Consider the following 26,611-nt stretch of genomic DNA (forward strand, 5'->3'; position numbering starts at 1 on the left):
AAGCAAAGCAAAGATTTATAAGACGTATTAGAGTTTCTTTCTATGAACCATGTGTAATGCCTGAAATCCATTGAGTTATTAAAACCAGGTAAATCAGCACATTTCATCTCTGCTATTACATGGGGTCTTTAACAAATTAAGCACATCCTGCAATTGAGTTTCTGGTTTTAGGGTATATTAGGGTAGCTTCAGACGGGGAAACCCAATGCGTTCAGCCCACTAGGACTTAGTGAGAGAAATACATTTTTGAAATCCGGGATCCCCCACTTCACCATAGGGAAACCATTCCCGACAAGGGAAACGCGTGGGTGTTGAGTAGTACTCCCGGAATATTTAAAACAGCCATGGCTTTCCAAGATTTATCCCTCAGATTATACATGAGTGGATAGGTTTTTCCTAGCTGGAGGAAATACCACACCCTCTGAGGGGGTGTTTTTTTTTCTTTTTTTTATGTTAGTGTCTCATTTACACACTCTCCCTGAATGCTGAGCTTGTGCTTTACTTGGCTGACATGGGGAGGGTATTAGCAAATCAACAAAATCTCTGAAATGAGAAGGAGTCATGAGAGCTGCCAGTGATGCACCAGTAATTCATCAGAATGTGATATATTATAGCTTTGTCTGGAACAATGAAGAGATTCTAGTTATTTAGTTAGGACAGAATTTTGGTGAAAGTTAATTTAATTTTGTTAGAGAGGTATTCCATTGTCATGACACTACATAATCAATTGAGTTTGACAACAATGTGTATTTGTATAGTTCACGAGCCAGCTGTTATAGCCATGTTGACCATTCCAACATATTATTGAGTTTAACAAGTTGGTTATTTTATCAGAGATGATACCAGACTCATTTTTCCCTCCACCCCTTTAGTTTTTATTGAACTGTTTTCTGTGCCACAAGAAGTAGCAAGCCAATATCTTGGTGGTGGTGAGTCAGGACAATTGGGTGATGACCTGACATGAACCGCCCTGCCTTCTAAACCACAAATGGACCCACAAACTATACAACTCTATGCACAAGGACTACTTTTAACAATTTCTACAGAACATTTTACAAAAACACGTTCACTTGAAGATCAGTGCAGATACAACATTTGTAACAGAATGACGGCACCAACAGCACAAGCCATCATTTGATTACCAAACTTTACATCTGCACTGTTCTTCAAGTAAATATGTTTTTATAAACTTTTCTGTGGACATTGTTAAATAGAGTTGTATGGTTTGTTTAGCTTTGCAATCTTTGGTTTTTGTTTGGCATACATTTTAAAGTGAAAAATCTGAGTCTCAGTATCACTCTTTTACGATGGATTTGCCCTTATCTGACTGGGACAAAATAATGGTTGTTCTGTCTCTGCCTGTCTATCTATATCTCTGCCTGTCTATCTATATCTCTGCCTGTCTATCTTCATCTCTCAAGGTGCAGCCGAAATGCCTGGCTGCTTGTCTGTGTACCTGCTTCTACGTGGGTAGTAAAATAGTTCAAATGACAACATAACCTTTTCCTAGTAGGAGGCTCTCGGTGTGTGGTGTGTGTGTGTGTGTGGTGTGTGTGTGTGTGTGTGTGTGTGTGTGTGTGTGTGTGTGTGTGTGTGTGTGTGTGTGTGTGTGTGAGATATCAGTATCTGATAGCCTGTCATAAACTGTGCGACAGACAGAGATCCCCAGCTGCTGTCAAGCCCCCCTTTTCCCATGGGCCAGTTCAGTCATAGCTCATGAGTGTTAAAAAGGCAGGTGGTCTGGGGAAATTAGTGTCAGGGTCATAACTCATGAGTGTTAAAAAGGCAGGAGGTCTGGGGAAATGTGTGTCAGTCAGCACTGAAATATGCAGACAATCATCAAAATGTTGTCCTTGCACTCAAGGAAAAACACTGCTTGCTCTGCAAAAACAGAAACGTTTTTGCTGTTGATTTCTGACCAACATCAACCTGACTTGGTAGATTATTGCTGTAGACCTAAAGGGGAATTTCATGTTCAACATTAGATCATTTTTTACAATACTGTTGATGTTTTATAAACGTCTCCAACGTTCTGAATGAACAGAGTCCAGTTTTTAACCTAACTATGGGAAATCATGAAAGGTACTAACGGAAGTGTCTATGACCTGGCCATCCTCGGATGGAGAATTAGTAATGGAGAGGCACCATACTTACACTAAATCATATCAAATGGTATTAGTCACATGCGCTGAATACAACAGGCCTTACAGTGAAATGCTTACTTACGAGCCCCTAACAGTGCAGTTTCAAAAAATACGGATAAGAGATACATTTAACAAGTAATTAAAGAGCAGCAGTAAAAAAATAACAATATATACAGGGAGGTGCCGGTACAGAGTCAATGTGCGGGGGCACAGGTTAGTTGAGGTAGTATGTACAGTTGAAGTCAGAAGTTTACATTTGTTGTCCTTAAGCCATTTTGCCACAACTTTGGAAGTATGCTTGGGGTCATTGTCCATTTGGAAGACACATTTGCGACCAAGCTTTAACTTCAAGACTGATGTCTTGAGATGTTGTGTCAATATATCCACATAATTTCCCTGCCTCATGATGCCATCTATTTTGTGAAGTGCACCAGTCCCTCCTGCAGCAAAGCAACCCCACAACATGATGCTGCCACCCCCGTGCTTCACGGTTGGGATGGTGTTATTCGGCTTGCAAGCTTCGCCCTTTTTCCTCCAAACATAACAATGGTCATTATGGCCAAACTGTTCTGTTTTAGCTTCATCAGACCAGAGGACATTTCTCCAAAAAGTACGATCTTTGTCCCCATGTGCAGTTGCAAACCGTAGTCTGGCTTTTTTATGGCTGTTTTGGAGCTGTGGCTTCTTCCTTGCTGAGCGGCCTTTCAGGTTATGTCGATATAGGACTCGTTTTACTGTGGATATATATACTTTTGTATCTGTTTCCTCCAGCATCTTCACAAGGTCCTTTGCTGTTGTTCTGTGATTTGATTTGCACGTTTTGCACCAAAATACGTTCATCTCTAGGAGACAGAACACATCTCCTTCCTTTGCGGTATGACGGCTGCGTGGTCCCATGGTGTTTATACTTGCGTACTATTGTTTGTACAGATGAATGTGGTACCCTCATGCATTTGGAAATTGCTCCCAAGGATGAACCAGACTTGTGGAGGTCTACAATTTTTTTTCTGAGGTCTTGGTTGATTTCTTTTCATTTTCCCATGATGTCAAGCAAAGAGGCACTGAGTTTGAAGGTAGGACTTGAAATACATCCACAGGTACACCTCCAATTGACTCCAATGATGTCAATTAGCCTATCAGAAGCTTCTAAAGCCATGACATTTCTTTCTGGAATTTTCCAAGTTGTTTAATGGCACAGTCAACATGTAAACTTCTGACCCACTGGAATTGTGATACAGTGAATTATAAGTGAAATAATCTGTCTGTAAAAAAATGTGTTAACAAGAAATGTATGGAGTGGTTGAAAAACGAGTTTTAATGACTCCAACCTAAGTGTATGTAAACTTCTGACTTCAACTGTACATGTAGGTAGAGTTAATTAAAGTGACTATGCATAGATGACAACAGAGTGGCAGTGGTGTGGGGGGGGGGGCAATGCAAATAATCTGTTCAAAAGTTTGGGGTCACATAGAAATGTCCTTGTTTTTTAAAGAAAATCACATTTTTTGTCCATTAAAATAACATCAAATTGATCACAAATACGGTGTAGACATTGTTAATATGGTAAATGACTGTCACGGGTACTTAGGGCAGGAGGAAGGAGTAGAGTCAAATGCAGGAGATATCGTCCAGTAGCTCGAAGTTTATTCACACCCACACACTAGGTGATCAAAAGGCACTGGGAGTGCACAATACCCAAAAGGGAAACAGGTAATCCACAAAGGGAAAATCACGCACGGGGCGCAGCCCGGCGAGAAAATAAATCCTCCAATATAAAAACGATAGAGAAGAAACGGCCACAGTGTAAACCCGCTGACAAACAAACAATCCCGCACAACACACAACCCCAAAGGAACAAACTAAATACCCCCCCACTAATGACAGAAATGACAACAGGTGCGGACCTAGACAGACAAAACACAATGAACACAGAAACACAGATCGGCGGCAGCTAGTAGACCGGCGACGACGACCGGCGAGCGCCGCCCGGCCGAGGAGGGGCACCATTTTCTGTGGATACTGTGACAGTAACCCTCCCCTGACGCGCGGCTCCTGCAGCGCGCCGACGCCAGCCTCGGGGACGACCCGGAGGGCGAGGCGCCGGCCGGTCCGGACGGAGACGATGGAACTCCTGGAGCATAGTGGGATCCAAAATGTCCTCCACCGGAACCCAGCACCTCTCCTCCGGGCCGTACCCCTCCCAGTCCACGAGGTACTGCAGGCCCCCTACCCGACGTCGGGAGTCCAGGATGGCCCTGACTGTGTACGCCGGGGCCCCCCCGATATCCAGGGGGGGCGGAGGGACCTCCCGCACCTCAGCGTCCTGCAGTGGACCAGCTACCACCAGCCTGAGGAGAGACACATGAAACGAGGGGTTAATGCGGTAATATGAAGGGAGTTGTAACCTATAACACACCTCGTTTATTCTCCTCAGGACTTTGAACAGCCCCACAAATCGCGGACCCAGCTTCCGGCCGGGCAGGTTCCGGGTCGAGAGCCAGACTATATCCCCTGGATTGTATACGGGAGCCTCACTGCGGCGGCGGTCAGCGCTCTCCTTCTGTCGCCCGATAGCCCGCTTCAGGCACTCCTGGACAGCCCTCCAGGTCTCTTGAGAGCGCTGTACCCATTCCTCCACCGCAGGGGTCTCCGTCTGGCTCTGCTGCCAAGGCACCAGTACCGGCTGATAACCTAATACAACTTGAAAAGGTGACAAGTTAGTGGAGGAGTGGCGTTGAGAGTTCTGGGCCATCTCGGCCCATGGCACGAACCTCGACCACTCCCCTGGCCGGTCCTGGCAATATGACCGCAGAAACCTGCCCACATCCTGGTTGATGCGTTCTACCTGCCCATTACTCTCGGGGTGGAAACCCGAGGTCAGGCTGACCGAGACCCCAGCCTCTCCATAAATGACCTCCACACTCTGGAGGTGAACTGGGGACCCCGATCAGATACGATGTCCTCGGGCACCCCGTAGTGCCGGAAGACATGGGTGAATAGGGCCTCCGCGGTCTGTAGGGCCGTAGGAAGACCGGGCAACGGGAGCAGACGGCAGGACTTCGAAAACCGATCCACAACAACCAGGATCGTCGTGTTCCCCTGAGATGGCGGGAGATCAGTTAGGAAATCCACCGAGAGGTGAGACCAAAGTCGCTGTGGAAAGGGGAGGGGCTGTATTTTCCCTCGAGGCAGGTGCCTAGGAGCCTTGCACTGGGCGCACACCGAACAGGAAGAGACATAGTGTCTTACATCCTCAGCCAAGGTGGGCCACCAGTACTTCCCTTTCAGGCCTCGCACTGTCCGCTTCACCGCAGGATGACCCGAGGAGGGTAAAGTGTGGGCCCATCGGATCAGGCGATCGCGAACACCAAGCGGAACGAACCTCAGACCCGCGGGACATTGAGGCGGAATGGGTTCTGACTGAACCGCCCGCTCGATGTCCGCATCCACCTCCCATACCACCGGCGCCACTAGACAGGACGCAGGGAGTATGGGAGCGGGATCGATGGTCCTCTCCTCGGTGTCATAGAGACGCGACAGTGCGTCGGCCTTCCAGTTCCGAGAACCCGGAATGTATGAAAGGGTGAACTGAAACCTAGTAAAGAACATAGCCCACCTGGCTTGACGAGGATTCAGTCTCCTCGCTGCCCGGATGTACTCCAGGTTACGGTGGTCGGTCCAGATGAGAAAAGGGTGACGTGCCCCCTCAAGCCAATGTCTCCACACTGTCAAAGCCTTGACCACAGCTAACAACTCCCTGTCCCCCACATCGTAGTTGCGCTCTGCCGGGCTTAGCTTCCTAGAAAAGAAAGCGCAGGGGCGGAGCTTCAGAGGAGCGCCCGAACGCTGTGACAGAACTGCTCCTACCCCAGCTTCGGACGCGTCCACCTCCACCACGAATGGCAAAGAGGGATCCGGATGCGCCAGCACCGGAGCGTCAGTAAACAGAACCTTCAGATGACGGAAGGCCCTGTCCGCCTCCGCCGACCACCGCAGCCGCACCGGACCCCCCTTCAGCAGTGAGGTAATGGGGAACTCTCAAAGGAACAGTTTTCAGCTGTGCTAACATAATTACAAAAGGGTTTTCTAATGATCAATTAGCCTTTTAAAATGAGAAACTTGGATTAGCTAACACAACATGCCATTGGAACACAGGAATGATGGTTGCTGATCATGGGCCTCTGTACGCCTACGTAGATATTCCATAAAAGAATCTGCCGATTCCAGCTGCAATAGTCATTTACAACGTTAACAATGTCTACACTGTATTTCTGATCAATTTGATGTTATTTTAATGGACCAAAAATGAGCTTTTCTTTCAAAAACAAGGACATTTCTAAGTGACCCCAAACTTTTGAACGGTAGTGTGGTAGTGTATGTGCTCATCAAAAAGTCAGCTGTCATGGCTAGAGTCCAGAGCTTTCCATGGTCGGGTTACGTAGTCAGGAAAACAGGGCCCTAGTCATGACAACCACCAATGCAATGGATCTGGGAACTGGAATCCCTCTTCCTGGCCCTTTCCCAGCATGCCCGCGTACTTCCTGTCCAGTATGTGTCAGCTGTGCTGGGTGTCCCGTCCCCTCACCTCTGGTGTCCTGTGTTTGTGTTCTAGAGTCATCCTGCATCACTGAAGCTGGTGGTGGAGGCGGAAGGTGAACAACTGGTCCTGGCACTAGAAAAAAACCAGTAAGTCATCATTCTATATTCCACTGCACATCCTAAAGTCCTACATCAGACCTTCATCACTACAGGCATCTCGGCTTCCAAAGGAATATGGATGTTTTGGGGACTATTGAAATGGTTTGTTTGAATTTGGGAAGATACAATCACATTAACATATGGAGTAAACAATGATCAGATGTGTTGCTCTTCAACTAGCATATGCTGTGCCCATGGCTGTAGTAAGAGCTACGGGAAACGATTCTACAGTATGAGGGCTGATACAGTTTATGGAGGGGAAAAAATATTTCACAGAACAAATGTCGAGGCACTTTTATGGTTTAGTCTCTCTGAAGAGTTGAGTGATGATAGTTGATAGAGAATGAGGGTGAAGTGGACTCGAGAGGTTTTTTTTCTCTCTCTCAACACCTTTTTCTCTTCCAGACTGTGGAATATAACACCAGGCATGAGAACTGGGAATCCTATGGAGTATTTGTGAAATCAACTGCATATATACACACGGTTCATATATATACAGTACAAGCTAAGCATTTCCAGAAGCAAGGAGACTTGGGCCAGGTATTAGGTCTGAAGCAGCCATAGGCCTTCAAGTATTTTATACTTGGCTTAATCATTGCGTTTGAATGTGTAACTTACACTCCTTGGCTTGGACACTGTGCAGGAGACATGATCTCCCTCCAGTTGGTTTAGTCTGCCAGGTTTGATGGACCACCATAGATGCATAGACTAGACCAGTAGGGATAAGACCCCGGAGATCTATCAGATTTCACTGCAACGCTACTGAGATAGTACATACACTTTGACATTAGGATATTCTCATTGATTTTGTGTACTGCATTCACTCCCGTCACTCCTTTGAAACACACCCACTATAAACACCAAAACTCTGATTTTCCTCATCACCTCACTTCTACTGTCCAACTTAATCTGTGTCCCTGACAAAATTCCCACCAGCCTATTCCTAAAAATATAAAATCCCACCCAAGTACCCTACCCGCATCGCCAACCTTGGTGACCCGTGTGTCAGCTGTGAGAGATAAGCCAGCCCAGGAATTCCCTTCCGTCTGTTCCACCTGTCCTCCTCCCTGCCTCCCTCCAGATGTGTCCGCTGATGTCTGTCTCACGTCTGTACCCAGACACAGGTGGTGTGTGACCTCTGCATGCTCTCTGTGTGTGCACTGTGCGGGGTTGTACCCTCCCTGCCTTCTCTGTAGGATCAAGAGGTAGGAAGAACCTCTGAGCCAGCACAGAGTAGTAGTTTGCTCTCTGTTTGTGGTGTATAACACCACAATATGCTGCTAATGTCCACTTAATAGCGTTCAGTATGAAGGTTCTATTATCCTAAGAAATTAGTTTCACCAATAAATTAGCTGCACTGTAGACAGACAGATCTAAGCGACAGGTAGAGCAGAAAGTACCCTGAAATGTATAGAGATTCTGGTATGCATTCCATAAGAGTTTTTGTTTTATTGGTTTTCAGTAAGAGTGAGTTGGTCAACTGAATTAAAGGACCTGTTTAGTAAGTGGATGTTTTCTTGGCTGAGTTATGCAAGGTTTACTGTAAGTGGTGTTTTTTTTTTTACAGAGTTCTGCTGAGTCCATAAGGTTTCCTAATTTGGTTTTCCTCAAGTGCACACCTGGTCCAGGGCCAATCTGAAAAGATCTAGCTCTACCAAAAAGTAAACAGAATAGCCAATCTAATTAATAAACCAATATGTTAGCTAGCAGCCCTCTGACCCAACAGTCTGGCCTTGAGAAAGTATAGAGCTGTTCAGGCTGTGTGTGTTTGGGCAAGCATGCGTTTGTTCATTGATTATCATCAATAGATTGATTCCTCTATCCTCTCAGCTAGAAGCACTCACAACCTGTGTAGCATTAACAGTATTGTGAGACCAACTCAGTGGCCTTGTGGTTAGTGTCTGTCCAGAGATTGGAAGTCTGGGAGTTTGATCCCTGGCCGAGTCATACCAAAGACTATAAAAATGGGACCCGATGCATCTCTGCTTGACACTAAGGAGATAGATTGAGGGACTGCCCTGTGATAGACTAGCGTCTTGTCCATGGGGTGTACTTGTACATCAAGCTGCCTCACGCTACAGAAACAGGAGATACTTCTTTGAGCTGTTCTGGCTTGCACAAGCAAAGGCTACTTCCAGTTATTGAGTCTCTCTAAAGTAACAGCCCAAACCCACTTCAACTTTTTCCTTTGGTTTCTCCTGGAAATATTTGACCCAAAAAAGCGGTCAATTTAGTGTTGGACCTGCATGTTCTGTCTGAGCTTGATGTTGGCTCTCTGTCAGCTCTGTACCTGAGCAACAGACTGAGAAATTAGGCTGATGCATCTGGCCTCATTGGATCCTGGCTCTCATTTATTCCCATTTCTCTGTTTAGTTTTTTGGAGGGTGTGTGTGTGTGTGTGTGTGTGTGTGTGTGTGTGTGTGTGTGTGTGTGTGTGTGTGTGTGTGTGTGTGTGTGTGTGTGTGTGTGTGTGTGTGTGTGTGTGTGTGTGTGTGTGTGTGTGTGTGTGTGTGTGTGTGTGTGTGTGTGTGTGTGTGTGTGTGTGCCTGCCTGCCTGCCTGCCTGCCTGCCTGCCTGCCAGCGGAGCTGTTTTTATTTATTCAGTCTGAGTGGAGTGCCTCCCTGCTCCTGAAGCAGCACCCACCGGATCATTGTTTCAACGTTTTCAAGGCTTCAGATATTGATTTTATAATGGAATTTTCTGTCATTAGTCAGGAACGTTGTGAAAAATACAAGAACCTCACAACGGCCCACACTGCCATGCAGAGACACCAAGCTGTGTAAAAACAAAATGGATCAGATTATGCAAATCACAGAAGGACGGAGTAGTGAGAGGATGAAGAAAGATTGACTGAAGGAGGAAGGTTATAAGTCTTGCATTTGGCTTTGGTTATGTCAATACTTTTTGATGAGGTCTAGCCCTTAAGATGCCAGTTTTAGTCACTCTTGATGGCAGGGGCATAAACAATGGCAGTTTTCAGGCAATACATGACTACTACAAGCAGTACAGAGACTATAGAGAAATAGCGTTCTGAATCCATAGGGGGACTCAAAGGTCAAAGGTTATAATAGCCGTGATCTAGAGCATGTTAGACAGCCTCTCATGATGTCAGTCCTATGAGACATTACACTGATTAAAGACTGCAACGGTAGGAAGAAAGAATGTGTGTGTGTGTGTGTGTGTGTGTGTGTGTGTGTGTGTGTGTGTGTGTGTGTGTGTGTGTGTGTGTGTGTGTGTGTGTGTGTGTGTGTGTGTGTGTGTGTGTGTGTGTGTGTGTGTGTGTGTGTGTGTGTGTGTGTGTGTGTGTGTGTGTGCTACCTGGTCTCATAGACTAGACGTAACATAGTAAATGTAAATCCGAGGACACTCAAATTAGTATGATATGTTACGTTTGGTATGGTTACATAAGACAGAAGGCTAATTAAGGCAAGAAACAAAAGGAGGGTTGTTGGTCGGGGTGGATGGATAGGACCCAAAGGTTGCGTGTTCGAATGTCATCACGGACAATTTAGCATTTTAGCTAATTAGCAACTTTTCAACAATTTGTTATATACTTTGCAACTACTTGGCATGTTAGCTAACCCCTCCCCTAACCCTAATCTTAACCCTTTAACTTAACTCCTAACCTTAACCCTAACCCATTCCTCTAACCCCTAGCATAGCTAACGTTAGTCAGCTAGCTAATGTTAACCCTTTAACCTAACTCCTAACCTTAACCCCTACTTCTAACCCCTAGCCTAGCCAATGTTAGCCAACTAGCTAATGTTAGCATTAGCCAACTAGCTAACGTTAACTACAACCAATTGGAAATTCATAACATATTATACGTTTTTGCAAATTCATAACATATTGTACATTTTTGAAATTCTTAACATATTACACATTTACATATTTGTTCATATCATATGAATTGTAATTCGTACCATATCATACGTAATTGATTATGGACATCCACAAATTAATACATACCATACTAAACGGAACATATCATACGAAATGGAGTGTCTCGAATTTACGTACAGAATAATATGAAATGCTCTGAGACCAGGTTGATGTGTGCCGGCTGGGTTGAGTGGATTTTGATAAATTGTCTTGTCAGGAAGAGTTCCATTTAATACTGTTCAATTTTCCAATTTTCCTAGTACATTCATTTGATTCAGGTCATGCTGTACTTTTGGGTGTTGCAAAGCTTTTAGTATGTAACTGCACATAATTTCAGCATTAGGCATCTACAGTAATGATACAGGAAATTCCCAGACAACAGAATAACTTTTTAATGTCTCCATCCATTTCTCTTATCTGGGCCAGTTCCTGAAAGATTTGTCTTGAATCCATTCGACAGCTCAGTTGTTGACAGATTACTTCCCCATGAAGACATTTCCTCAAATACTTTTCTGCCAGGAAGGAATAGGAGATAGCGGATCCTTCACAAACACAGGTCACTGTTAAACAACATCATTATGGCTGCCACAAACATCCCCATAGCAACATCCTCCTCAAGACTGTCATGATTAGCAGGAGATGAGTTCAGATGAGGCCCCGTATGAGCTGTACCAAACAGAGTAGAGGACTGACAATGTCATGATCCCAAACAACCACCAGTACTAGACTTGGAGTACATCATTAGTGGAGAAGCTCATTGACAAGAGGAAGACCCTGGACAAAGAGAGCGCTGGTGTCCTTAGCTGGGTAATTGGATCTGTCAAATCAGAGATATGTCTTAGTCATGTGTCAGAGTTATTTCAGTAGCACGGGTCCAGTTGAAAGGAATTAGTGGTTAGCTCGTTCGCCTGTCAACTCTGCAGCATAATGGGGTGGTTTTAAGCACTCCCTTACAGCTCAGTGTAAACACTGTAATGATGGCTTTCCAGGCAGACTAAACAAACACTACAGCGACCTAGTGACCTGGCAGGTCACGAGACGAGACAACTACCATGACGATGTCTCTAAGAGCAGCACAGGACATTAGCTGCATTGCGTCTCTTCGCCAAGGATTTAATCCCTGTCTCTCAAATGTTCACTCTTTTTTGCTTTCACTCTCTTTCATTCTCTCACTCTCTTTCTCTGTCTTTCTCACTCTCTCCAATCCATCCCATCCTGTGTATGGACCTCCAGTGGCAGATGAATATGGTAGGAAGAGTGGTGGGTGTGTGTGTGTGAGGGAGTATGTGAGCAGCCCGTCTCTCTGAAGACCAGCTCTTTCCAGAACCTTTCCCCTCTCCACAGGCGACTTGCGACCTGATTCGAGCCACCAGTGGGGGATTTGGACCAGGCTGCTGTGTCTGGTGCCAACACAGTGTGCCCTCAGCAGTACTCTCTGCCCCCGTTGCCAAATCTCTGTGCCCCCTGCTTCGTGTGCCAAGACTCTGTGCACTATACCGGTCACAATCCATTTGCGTAGCATTGCCGGGTTAAATTGTACAAAACGCTCTTAGCCTTTGGTATGAAGTACATTTTCGTCCATGTGTGCCTTTTAGCCTTAGTAAATACACTGAAGTACATTAGAGCGAATTTGTTGATAAAAAAAGTAATGTAATACATCCATACCAATAAAGGCTCTGTGACTTTTAGATGGAATTCTTTCCGTTAGACTTACTCTACTCTGCATTGATTAGGTACTATTTCTGGCAATGTTTTGGGTTGTGAAATGGAACACTTGGCAGTGGGTGGCTACCCCATGAGTGTTTGCAGTTGTGCAAGCGTCAATGACAATTCCCCTACTGCTAAAATAAATAACATTTCCAATACAGAATTAAACTGAGTGGATTTTTCTCTTTTCAAATTACATGTGCAGAAGCTTCAGTTATCCCTAAGTTTAGAACAGCAATTATTGATAGTCTTATTGCTTCTTGTGGTCTTTTTTAATTAGTGGTCAGAAAGAATGTGAGAAAGTTCAAGGGGTAATACAGATTGCCCTTGGGAAGAGTTGCCTGCTACTTAAAGGACCAAATAATTAGGGCTGGGAAATGTCAGGTACGATAGTATCACGATACTTAGGTGCCGATACAATATGTATGGAAATTCTCACGCTTTCCATGATTTTATATGTATTGTGATTTGATAATGCGATTTTATTGCGATTTGATGTTCCAAACATATTGCTCACTACAATGTCTGCTGCAGAGAGATGAGAGAGCATGAGAAAATTAGTTTTGATCAGTCAAGGAAATAAAAGTGCTAAAAACATGTTGGCTCACTATTGAAAAAGAAGATGGACAACAAGTTATAAGATGAAAAATACTGGCGTATGAGCGCAAGTACAACCGACTAGCGCTGGCTAACGCTACCTAGCAAAGCATAAATATATATAATAATTTTTACAAATCGATACTTGGAGTCAAAGTATTGATAAAGTATCGTCCCCATATCACTAAAAAGAACAGAAGGAGGAATCCCTTGGTGTTGTTCAGGGATAAGAGAAGAGTATTCCATTTCTGTATTTGCATGAGGTAGACCTTAAGCCAAGCTCAGACTGGCCCTTGTTCTCTATTCATCTCTCTGTATGAGTGTTTTTCCAGATGGATTGTGGGACCTCTGTCGGTGTCCTATGTTTCGTGGAGGAGCCATGTCTTTGCAGCCAGCTTTTCTACTGGACATCTGGACAATGGGAATGGAAGAACTGGACCACCTGTTTACAGCACTATGGGCTATGGCCACTCACAACAACAGCTGATTCTAGCCTCTGGTTATCCATCTTTTTGGTTGTCTGATAGAGTTCCCTACCAAGGTTACAAACTTTCCTGAAATAACAGATTTTCAGGACTACACAGGGACATGGTTTGTCCTGTATATACAGTGTTGTCAACCATTCATTAAACAGTACAACACTTTCTCTCAGGTTCTAGGACAGTTTACTGTTAGCTGAGTAGTTTGAGGCAAGCCTCTAACATTCTAGATGTTCCAAATTTATTTCAAGCTTACATCCTCTCCTTGAGATTGCTAAAACATATGACATCACCTCTTGCTGCTCCCGTCTGGCTATTTTTAGGGAACAGTCATTGTAGCAAGGATGTTGTCAAGCCACTTAGCAAAAGTGTTTGTGTTGTGTGTGTTTTCTTGTGTCTGCATTTCTCATCTACCTGAGAGAACATTTGGTGGGACGTCACCCAATTTTCACTGCTTTTAACCTTACATATATGGGTCCCTTATCAGGGGTGTTAGCTTGCAGAGCGGTTGAAGTCCTGCGAGCATCAGCAGTTTGTGGTTCGCACTTGAGAACATTACAGAGAGTAAGTGCCTTCAAATGAGACTTGGGATGTGATGCATTTTCTGCCGTGCCCAACGGCCTCACAGAGCAAACCCCTGCTTTTAAAAATCACACTGATAGATATGGTGTCAGTGAAATTAACTACAGATGTAGAATCTTAATTTGACCACTCTTTTGTTGCTGAGAATTTTCCTGCATCGCAGGAAATGCAGATGAGCTTCGTGATTTACATAAATTCACTGAAAACCAACACTAACAAACAGTTCTATTAACAGTATTGCACTTTTCATGTAGCTTAGTTTTGGGCAGCTAATAGCCTAACTGCCGATCAAGTAACATTATGGACTAAACGTTCAAATCATGTTTCTGCAGGATTATTTTGCTGTGACAACATTGGTCAAATTGCGATCCTACAGTGAGGGAAAAAACGTATTTGATCCCCTGCTGATTTTGTACGTTTGTCCACTGACAATGAAATGATCAGTCTATAACTTTAATGGTAGGTTTATTTGAACAGTGAGAGACAGAATAACAGCAAAAAAATCCAGAAAAACCCATGTCAAAAATGTTATAAATTGATTTGCATTTTAATGAGGGAAATAAGTATTTGACCCCCTCTCAATCAGAAAGATTTCTGGCTCCCAGGTGTCTTTTATACAGGTAACAAGCTGAGATTAGGAGCACACTCTTAAAGGGAGTGCTCCTAATCTCACTTGTTACCTGTCCACAGAAGCAATCAATCAATCAGATTCCAAACTCTCCACCATGGTCAAGACCAAAGAGCTCTCCAAGGATGTCAGGGACAAGATTGTAGACCTACACAAGGCTGGAATGGGCTACAAGACCATCGCCAAGCAGCTTGGTGAGAAGGTGACAACAGTTGGTGCGATTATTCGCAAATGGAAGAAACACAAAAGAACTGTCAATCTCCCTCGGCCTGGGGCTCCATGCAAGATCTCACCTCCTGGAGTTGCAATGATCATGAGAACGGTGAGGAATCAGCCCAGAACTACACGGGAGGATCTTGTCAATGATCTCAAGGTAGCTGGGACCATAGTCACCAAGAAAACAATTGGTAACACACTACGCCGTGAAGGACTGAAATCCTGCAGCGCCCGCAAGGTCCCCCTGCTCAAGAAAGCACATATACATGCCCGTCTGAAGTTTGCCAATGAACATCTGAATGATTCAGAGGACAACTGGGTGAAAGTGTTGTGGTCAGATGAGACCAAAAGGGAGCTCTTTGGCATCAACTCAACTCACCGTGTTTGGAGGAGGAGGAAGGCTGCCTATGGCCCCAAGAACACCATCCCCACCGTCAAACATGGAGGTGGAAACATTATGCTTTGGGGGTGTTTTTCTGCTAAGGGGACAGGACAACTTCACCGCATCAAAGGGACGATGGACGGGGCCATGTACCGTCAAATCTTGGTTGAGAACCTCCTTCCCTCAGCCAGGGCATTGAAAATGGGTCGTGGATGGGTATTCCAGCATGACAATGACCCAAAACACACGGTCAAGGCAACAAAGGAGTGGCTCAAGAAGAAGCACATGAAGGTCCTGGAGTGGCCTAGCCAGTCTCCAGACCTTAATCCCATAGAAAATCTGTGGAGGGAGCTGAAGGTTCGAGTTGCCAAACGTCAGCCTCCAAACCTTAATGATTTGGAGAAGATCTGCAAAGAGGAGTGGGACAAAATCCCTCCTCAGATGTGTGCAAACCTGGTGGCCAACTACAAGAAAGGTCTGACCTCTGTGATTGCCAACAAGGGTTTTGCCACCAAGTACTAAGTCATGTTTTGCAGAGGGGTCAAATACTTATTTCCCTCATTAAAATGCAAATCAATTTATAACATTTTTGACATGCGTTTTTCTGGATTTTTTGTTGTTGTTATTCTGTCTCTCACTGTTCAAATAAACCTACCATTAAAATTATCGACTGATCATTTCTTTGTCAGTGGGCAAACGTACAAAATCAGCAGGGGATCAAATACTTTCCCTCCTCACTGTACATCTCTATTGCTGTGTAGGCAAGTGCAAAACATATGGTAAGTTATGTAGGGCTTTTTCCTTCTCTTGCTTTGGGACTGGGGCCCTAGATGTTAATGGTGAATAATGTTCCTATTTATCTGGATCAGCGGGAAAGGAAGACATCCTGGAGAGTGAGGGAATGCATTATTTTTTTCTGCTACTATAGAGATCTCTGGAGATGGTATGATTTGCATGTACATTATATATTGCATTCACATGCATTTGTCTCTGACACAATGTGAACATTACAATGTGTCATTATGTTAAATTTCCTGCCCTAGTATATCCGGTTGCACAGCCCAAATCTATCCTGGGTCGACTATATCATAATCATGTTTCATATGAAGATGCAAGCCTCTTGGCCCCCTTTGCCATCCATACCAAAGTTATAATGAGAGAACACGGTCTCAGAAATTTACAAAAACCTTTAGGGAACTACCCTCCGATATACAGTACCAGTCAAAAGTTTGGCCACACCTACTCATTCCAGGGTATTTTCTTAATTTTTTACTATTTTCTACATTGTAGAATAATAGAGAAGACATCAGAAGTATGAAATAACACATATGGAATCATGTAGTAACCAAAAAAGTGTTAACCTGTTATGGCTAGGGGGCAGTATTTTCACAGCCGGATAAAAAACGTACCCAATTTAATCTGATTATTACTCCTGCCCAGAAACTAGAATCTGCATATAATTATTAGCTTTGGATAGAAAACACTCCAAAGTTTCTAAAACTGTTTGAATGGTGTCTGTGAGTATAACAGAACTCATTTGGCAGGCCAAAACCTGAGAAGATTCCATGCAGGAAGTGCCCTGTCTGACAATTTCTTGCCCTGCTTGATTATCTCTATCCATTACAGAGGATCTCTGCTGTTACGTGACACTTCCTACGGCTCCCATGGGCTCTCAGAAGGCGGCAAAAAGCTGAATCGTGGCTTTGCAGGCTCTGGCTGAAAAAAAGTAGCGCGTTTGGGTAGTGGCTGGTTACAGTACTGTGAGACTCAGGCGCGTGCCCGCATCGACCCCATGCTTTGTTTTCTTTCGTCTGTTTACCTAAACGCAGATTCCCGGTCGGAATATTATCGCTTTTTTATGAGAAAAATGGCATAAAAATTTATTTTAAACAGCGGTTGACATGCTTCGAAGTACGGTAATGGAATATTTCGAAATCTTTTGTCACGAAATGCGCCATGCTCGTGACCCTTATTTACACTTCGGATAGTGTCTTGAACGCACAAACAAAACGCCGCTGTTTGGATATAACTATGGATTATTTTGAACCAAACCAACATTTGTTATTGAAGTAGCAGTCCTGGGAGTGCATTCTGACGAAGAACACCAAAGGTAATCAAACTTTTCTAATAGTAAATCTGACTTTGGTGAGTGCTAAACTTGGTGGGTGTCTAAATAGCTAGCCCTGTGATGCCGGGCTATCTACTGAGAATATTGCAAAATGTGCTTTCACCGAAAAGCTATTTTAAAATCGGACACCTCGATTGCACAAAGGAGTTCTGTATCTATAATTCTTAAAATAATTGTTATGTTTTTTGTGAACGTTTATCGTGAGTAATTTAGTAAATTCACTGGAGGTTTGCGGGGGCTATGCTAGTTCTGAACGTCACATGCTAATGTAAAAAGCTGGTTTTTGATATAAATATGAACTTGATTGAACAAAACATGCATGTATTGTATAACATAATGTCCTAGGTGTGTCATCTGATGAAGATCATCAAAGGTTAGTGCTGCATTTAGCTGTGGTTTTGTTTTTTGTGACATTATATGCTAGCTTGAAAAATGGGTGTCTGATTATTTCTGGCTGGGTACTCTGCTGACATAATCTAATGTTTTGCTTTCGCTGTAAAGCCTTTTTGAAATCGGACAGTGTGGTTAGATAAAGGAGAGTCTTGTCTTTAAAATGCTGTGAAATAGTCATATGTTTGAAAAATGGAAGTTTTTGTATTTTAGAGGAATTTGTAATTCGCGCCACGCCTATCATTGGATATTGGAGCAGGAGTTCCGCTAGCGGAACGTCTAGATGTAAGAGGTTAAACAATCAAAATATATTTTAGATGTTAGATTCTTCAAAGTAGCCATCCTTTGCCTTGATGACAGCTTTGCACACTCTTGGCATTCTCTCAACCAGCTTCACCTGGAATGTTTTTCCAACAGTCTTGAAGGAGTTCCCACATATGCTGAGCACTTGTTGGCTGTTTTTCCTTCACTCTGCGGTCCAACTCATCCCAATCCATCTCAGTTGGGTTGAGGTCGGGTGATTGTGCAGGGCAGGTCATCTGATGGAGCACTCCATCACTCTCCTTCTTGGTCAAATAGCCCTTACACAGCCTGGAGGTGTGTTGGGTCATTGTCCTGTTGAAAAACAAATGATAGTTCCTCTAAGTGCAAACCATATTGGATGATGTATCGCTGCAAAATGTTGTGGTAGCCATGCTGGTTAAGTGTGCCTTGAATTCTAAATAAATCACCAACAGTGTCACCAGCAAAGCACCCCCACACCATCACACCACCTCCTCCATGCTTCACGGTGGGAACTAAACATGCGGCGATCATTCGTTCACCTACTCTGCGTCTCACTAAGACATGGTAGTTGGAACAAAAAATCTCAAATTTGGGCTCATCAGACCAAAGGACAGATTTCCACCGGTCTAATGTCCATTGCTCGTGTTTCTTGGCCCAAGCAAGTCTCTTCTTATTATTAGTGTCCTTTAGTAGTTGTTTCTTTGTAGCATTTCGACCATGAAGGCCTGATTCACACAGTCTCCTCTGAACAGTTGATGTTGAGATGTGTCTGTTACTTGAACTCTGAAGCATTTATTTGAGCTGTTCTTGCCATAATATGGACTTGGTATTTTATCAAATAGGGCTATCTTCTGTGTACCACCCCTACCTTGTCACAACACAACTGATTGGCTCAAACTCATTAAGAAGTAAATAAATTCCACAAATTAACATTTAACAAGGCACACCTGTTAATTGAAATGCATTCCAGGTGACTACCTCATGAAGTTGTTTGAGAGAATGCCAAGAGTGTAAAGCTGTCATCAAGGCAAAGGGTGCCTACTTTGAAGAATCTCAAATATAACATATATTTTGATTTGTTTAACACTTTTTTTGGTTACTACATGATTTCATGTGTTATGTTATAGTTGTGATGTCTTCACTATTATTCTACAATGTAGAAAATAGTAAAAATAAAGAGAAACCCTGAGTAGGTGTGTCCAAACTGTTGACTGGTACTGTATATCCTCTAATGAACATTTATTGTACAGAGAAGAAGTCATAACTAAGAGACCCATGAGAGAGAGGTTATTGGGCTAGATCGTGCCTCTGCTGAGGTTATTTGTATCAGATTAGAGCAGCTTTATAGTCTCACAGATCTTTATCTCACATGGATATGTCAGTCAAATCACTGTCTTAGCTGTCAGGCGATCCAGGTGATGTAAAGATTATGGGGACTACATGGTTCTGGCTTTGAGCTGAAACCTGTGAGCAAGAAGTGCACATGCACACAACACACACACAAACACAGGATGGGAAGTGTGGCTCCGTCATCTGCCAGATGTGCTTAGGAAAACAAGGAAGTAAGGAAATGCATCACATCACTGATGGAGGGGATTTTACCCAGCTGGTGTGTAAGGCCTTGCTGAACCTGCATGGGAGCAGCAAATCAAGTGGACAAACAGAGAGAGAACAGGAACATGAGGGATGTTTTATTCAGAATATAGATAAGCGAACCGGGGATTTGTTTTAGACTTATCCATTTTGTTATAAGGTCCTAAATAAGAAATGGATGTTCTATTTAAAACAGACAAGAGATTATGAAGGTTCCAGTCCAGGAGATTAATTATGGATGACTTTCAAATATTTTTGCCACATACCAATCATATTGGACAGTGGACTTCTAGGTTTAAGGTCAGTCAACCCTGAGAATCATATAATCTCCCCAGTATCGGACTGTGAGAGTCAGATGTTCAGAGTCAGGGTAAAGATTTTTTTTAAAGCATGTATTATTCTCAGGTACTGAAGAGGGAAGACAAAGTAGTGAAGCAGGGTCAGGGGTGCCAGAGCTGTTGTCAGAACAATTTACACCTTGCATCTTGGGAACACAATGACCTTCTGACCTTTAACCTGAGCCCCTTGTGTGCCTATTCGACCACAATCCTACTTCCTGTCCAGGGTCAGTGTAGCTCCAGTATTCCTGCACATTGCTTATAGCAATGAAGGCAGGCTCTCATTGTACTGCAATTCTAACACTTTCAGAGAGCAGTTAGAATCATTAGGAATGAGGAGGAACTGAGGAATGTATTCATTTCAAAGTAGTTCCTGTATGTGACTTTACACTTCACCCTTAGTGAGTCCATAGTTGACATGTGCCTCTCTGGCCACCACAGCAATAACTCAAAATGCGTACTCTGTGACAGTCCGATCACCCTGATCCTCTGTTTAAGTGATACTGTGCAGTGGAAGACAACCCCCATCATGTTTCCAGGGTAATGAGGTGTGGGATGACAAATTGGACGCTATTATCTTATTCTAGAATCAAAGCTGCGTCTGTAAAAACAGAAAAGAATTGGAATTAATAATGCCAGACATTTAAAGAGCAGAGAGTGTGCTTTGGGTGGGAAGGGATTAAGGGGAAGTAATATTGTGTTTTTTGTTGTTGTTGAATTACAAGTGCTATCTAGAACCTAAAGGGTTCTTTGGCTGTCCCCATAGGAGAACCCTTTGAATAAACCTGTTTGGTTCCAGGAGGTTCTACATGGAACCCAAAAGCGTTCTACCTGGAACCAAAACGGGTTCTCCTATCGGGACAGCCGAAGAACTCTTTTGGAGTGTATGTGTGTCATTGCTTTCCGTCATTGGTACCATCCACCTCCAGTGGTCTGTGTACCTCAGCTGTCAATCACTGTTTCTTTATGCAGTGTGTCCATGCCTATTCGACTACATGCAAATAATGAATTGTAAAGAGGTGTCAATCTTCACAAAAACAAGAAAGGAAAAAAGGAAGAAAAAAAACAAAGAAGTAAAGTTTGTAGAGGGAGCTTAAGGCAGAGAATCTGGATACCACTTCTATTTTCTATTCAGCCCTTTGTCTGTTTTCCCTGAAGAAAAAAAGATGTTTGGCAGAACAATGAGACCACTTTGGGGAGCAACCTTAGATTAATTGGAGAGATAGTAACACACTGACAGTAATATTTGTGTATTTGTTTACTTTGTTCAATGAATAATAATGGGCCTCCTTCCTTTAAGATCCCCAGTCACTCATTAGTTCCGGTGTAGAACTTGTTATGAATGTGAATATGGAAGTAGCTAAAGCAGCGGTTTTGCATCTGAGCAGTGGGTAGTTACTAAACAACGCCTGGGGGTTGTTGCGGATGTGGCTGACTGGAATAAATACTTTGCCAGCAAGCTTTTTCCCACAGAGTTTGTAACAGTCTACAAACACAGGAAGTTAGTTGTCACGTTTAGGTCCTTATGCGTCTGAAGGTTGACTTAATACAGTGGTTATTATGTGACTTATGTCACTGTCATCAGCCATTACGGTACATATGCATGCCATAACATGAGGTAGCTTACAGTGTTTCTAAAATGTCATGTTTAAGCAATAAGGCCTGAGCGGGTGTGGTATATTGCCAATATACCACGGCTAAGGGCTCTTTCTTAGGACACAGCCCTTAGCCGTGGTATATTGGCCATATATCACAAACCACCGAGGTGCCTTATTGCTATTATAAACTGCTTACCAACGAAATTAGAGCAGTAAAAATACATGTTTTGTCATACCGGTGGTATACGGTCTGATATACCATGGCTTTCAGGCAATCAGCATTCAGGGGTCGAACCACCCAGTTTATAATCGTTCTCAGCTATGTTGAGATTTTACAAATGTTTGTCTCATATTTACAAGTTAAATGGCTAATTTTATTTTAAATAGTTCATATGAAATGTGAATTTGACAGGCAGTTGGTGTTGACATCAGTCCTGTGTCTTTAAAAAAGTTGTAATCATTGATTTAAGATGACCATTACAGATATGCACATTGGCCCCCACTACAAAAGGGAACGTTGGAAGAGCTGCAAAATACTTTTTTTAACATGCAGCTGTATAAATGAAGAATGTGGATGTTAATAAACTTGTAAGTATTTGCATCTGTGTAGTGGCTCAGCAACCACAGTAGTCTATGTAAAAAGTTGTGTCTGATGCGAATAAAAACATTCAAAAGCTTCTCCATTTGACGTTTTGAATAGTAATGAAAGGTTTACAAAGAAAATTAATTTAACACGGTCAAAAACTGTATTGCTCCATAGATTTATTATTGCCTTCTGATCTAAGCAGTGATGTCACGGATATGACCTCATATGGATTAAACTAAATGGCGCAACTAGCATATGCAAAGGGGGATTCCTATACAAATATCCCTAATGGAATGTTCCAAATAGATAGAAAATATTCTCAATATTAACAAATATACAAATATTCACATAAATAATAATACTTTAATAACTTAAAACAGCAAAATACTATTTTCTGCATTATGGCTCTTACAATCTGTGAACAAAGAAGATTGATTTATGGGATTATCTGTAATTATCTAAAAAGTAATGTTTCTAACAAACTTTGATAAAACAGTTCCATGGTTCACTGCTTGTTAGTTGTGATACTGCCTTGGGCTTCTCAGGTTCGCTTGTAACGTCATCAGCAGAACCAGAAACACATACAGTCGCTTTTTCAGAAATTAACTCTTCATGCACCTTTTTGTGTCACATCGTTGTAAGACTAATGCTAATGCTAGTTTTACATCAGTTCAAACCCACAGTACAGTTCAGGCCTAAGGGAAATTGGCATGTACTGTATGTACGTAAAGGGATCACTGTTAGATTAAGAATTTTCCTCTCTGACAATTGGCCAACTGTTACCTTTAAAGAGTCTCAGGGAGTATGACATCATGCTCTTTGTACAGTAACAAGGAAAACTATGTTCAGTCTGGGAATGGTTTTATGGTGTTACATATTCTGGACGTGTAGGCAAACAGGCGATGAAATGGTTCGTTCTTTTAAAAAAGTGCACCATATCTCAGAGCTGTTATCTTCAATTGTCATGCGGTCTCTGGAGCTCTTGTGTATAACTAGTTAGTTAATGTCAGATCGCTGGTCTGATCTGACGATTTTGTAGGTGATTCACATAACAGTTGTTTAACACCCTACATTTGTATAATTCTGTGTAAATAAGTGAACGTAGGATTTGCAGTAGTGTTAATAATAGGATGCATAGATCAAAAGGAAAAGTAAGACACTGTACACTACAAAGAGAATGAAACAAGAGACCTTGAGAGGGAAGAAATGTCTTTAACAGTGCTCAAGTGATCGTGGGCTGCTGAGTTACTGTCGGGCTCAAGAACCTATACAAGACATAATGAGATGTCTCATGGACCAAAATACTTAGTCATTCCACCTCAAAAAAAGCACAAGGAAGAGGATTTCGTCACCGACCATATCAGATTGTTCTGAAATCATTTCTGTAGTTAGAAACATAAGATTAGCATTCCTGAAACATTATTTTGTTGAAATATAATTTGATCTCTGAGAAATTAAGCTAATTGATTGCACCCAAATTGGCTATTTTAATTGAAAGGATTCAAATAAATATAGTACCTAACATCCGATTTGGACCATAATTCTTCGTACAAAGAATATTCGAATAAAATGATCAATAGCCATCCGCAGACACCCAACACCAATCCCACCCCAACAACCAGTATACAGTATCAGTTCTCTATATCTGACAAGTAGTATGGAGCTGCTACTTGGAGTATTGTTTCTTCAACCTTTAATGTATTCCCTGTGAATCTGGTGATGTTTTTTTCCCCCTGTTCATAGAAATGAGCTATTGAAATCGCTTGCGTTCTATACCATAAATGAGTGTGAAAGTACCACGTTTTGCCCACTAGATGCCGCTGTTCCTGCTACACCTCTTTATCTATTTTGCTGGTCTCTTGTGTTTATTGCATCACAGCATTTTCTTTGCAACTTTGGATACAAAACCAATAGCTTATGCTCATGATTATATAAATCCTTTCAATTAAAATGGCAAATGTGGGTGCAACAATTAGCTTAGTTTCTCAGAGATCAATGTTTCAGGAATGGTAATCGTATCTGTTTCTAAATACAGAAACGATTTCAGAACAATCTGAAATGGTTGGTGACGATCTTATTTCTTGTGCTTTTTGAGGTGGAATGAGGTGGAATGACAACGTATTTTGTTTCATGAGGCATCGCATTATGTCCTGTATAGGTTCCTGAGGCTGACAGTAACTCAGCAGCCCACGATCACTTGAGCACTGTTACAGACATTTCTTCTTTCTTAGGGTCTCATCTTTCATTATCTTTCTAGTGTACAAGGTCTTTATTTCCCAATGCTCGTTGTAGGGTTCAGAGAGCTTCAGCACTTCAGTGTGCAGGAGTGTTACATGTTTTCCCCATGAATGAGACATTTCATTTGCACATTACATTTTAAGTGACAATGCATCTTGTTAAAGTGTGCTCTCTTTTTGTACACTAGAAAGAAGATTAAACAAGATAACTTGTAGAGAGAGAGGGAAGACATTTATTTAACAGGGCTCAACAAATGAGTGTGAGCTGCTTAGTTACTGCCAGGCTCAAGAAAATATACAGGTTGAGATGCCTCACCAACCAAAACACTTATAAGTGGAGGCCAAACAACACCAACGAATGAGGTGTCACGTCATATTTACATTCAATATTTCTCAAATGTAATGAAAAATGTTCCAGCAGTTATTGAGTCTTTGGTAATGACCATGAATACGTTTTCAGTGTGCCTTTTTCGCATCAGATCCATGTGAGCTTGAACCATCACCGAAATCAGGCTTAGCTCAGAAACATTGGTCTCTGTTTTACTAATTGACTGGGATCTCAAGATTTGCAGCATGTTCGATGGAAATGCATGTTTAAAAAGTCCCTTAGCCTATGCTTTTCATGTAGTGATCAGTTTTTGTTCATGAGTGATCAATAAGTCCCTAGTTACCAGTGCTTGACTTGGGCAGGAGCTCACCGGAGCTGAATACCGGCACCTCAAATGTTGTACTGCTTGAGCTCCTGTTCCTCTTATAAAATATTAACTTAAAGGTATTGTGGAGATCCTGCATCTAAATATAAACAGTACCAGTACCCAAATGAGTACCGGCACCTATTTCCATCCAAGTCAAGCACTGCTAGTTACAGTTACTGACCACGACTGGTGCTGGAATGCTAATGTAGTGCGGATGTTGAAGTGTTCAGCGATGGCATGGGGGCACACCCGATAGAAAAGACAGAATCTGGAAGAGGCTTACTAACACATCTACAGTGGGATAAGAGAACACGTATCTTCCCTTCTGTAGCTAGATAACAACAGTATCTGGAGGTCTTATATACAGTATACAGTATGTGCCTTAACAAGAAAGGCACTCTGTGCAGCTAACTAGGCTTTGACCAAGCATGATAAGTGGGGGAGTATTTCTTCAGCTGAATGGGTTTGATTTTTTTTTCTTCCTCCACTTCTTTTCCTTCTTTTCTTTGGCTCTGTGCACTCCATCGCTCCACGAGCTGGGCCCTAAGCCGGGAGATACGGGGCTGTATGTAAATCAATTTGGGATGCAGACGCGTGTGGAAATAGAATCAGGGCTGTCAACCAGCGCTGTTTCATAATTTTCTCTTTCTTTCTCTTTTTCTCACTTGCTTTCTCGTACCGCTCTCCTCCACTTTGGCTAGCAGTATCTGAAGTAATAGCAGTGTTTTGCGACATGCTGGGAGAAGGTTTTTCTTTGCTTTGGGAGTTCTAGGCAGGGGGGTTGTGAGAATGAGAGACTAAATGAAAATCACCCAGATTACTGCTTTAAAAGAGCATGAAAGCTGTAAAGAGCAGAGCTGGATTTCAGTCAAATGGTTCAGTGCTCAGGGGGGTTCCTGTAATGGTGAATTATTACATGAGTCGTGGAGTTGTGTGTATTGAAATGGATTTCAACAGCCATGAATTTACATAGAACATTAAATGATTTATGCTGCCAGAGTACAGGTGCAGGGTTTAAATGTCCAATGTTGTTACATCAAACACAATGCCAATCATTGGTTGTACTTTGATGAAAAATATAACTGTTCAGAAAAACTTGAATCTCTTTGTTGAAAAAATAACATGTTCTGTCAATTAAGTCATTATATACCGTCGGTAAAGGTTGTTCGGCTTTTACATGAATGTTCTATTTGAAATTATAAACTGTGTGGTCAAGCCCTGAATGCTGATTGGCTGACAGCCGTGGTATATCAGACCGTATAGCACTGGTATGACAAAACATGTATTTTTACTGCTCTAATTACGTTGGTAACCAGTTTATGATAGCAATAAGGCACCTCAGGGGTTTGTGATATATGGCCAATATACCACACCCGCTCAGGCCTTATTGCTTAAACATAACACTTTAGAAACACTGTAAACTACCTTCTGTTATGGCATGCATA

The 26,611-nt window shown here is 42.6% G+C and overlaps 1 protein-coding gene across 2 annotated transcripts in view; it reads left to right on the forward strand.

The window, feature by feature from the left end:
- The window catches only part of LOC106577034 (disintegrin and metalloproteinase domain-containing protein 12), a 156,412-nt gene that overhangs the window by 50,062 nt on the left and 79,739 nt on the right, over positions 1–26,611 (forward strand). For both annotated transcript variants that reach the window (XM_014154703.3, XM_014154704.3), the window contains exon 3: positions 6,757–6,830. In XM_014154703.3, the coding sequence (XP_014010178.3) occupies positions 6,757–6,830 (74 nt within the window). The remainder of the gene's footprint in view (positions 1–6,756; positions 6,831–26,611) is intronic.

Source organism: Salmo salar, chromosome 18 (assembly GCF_965601325.2).
Source record: "Salmo salar chromosome 18, fSalSal1, whole genome shotgun sequence".
In the NCBI taxonomy this organism is placed as follows: domain Eukaryota; kingdom Metazoa; phylum Chordata; class Actinopteri; order Salmoniformes; family Salmonidae; genus Salmo; species Salmo salar.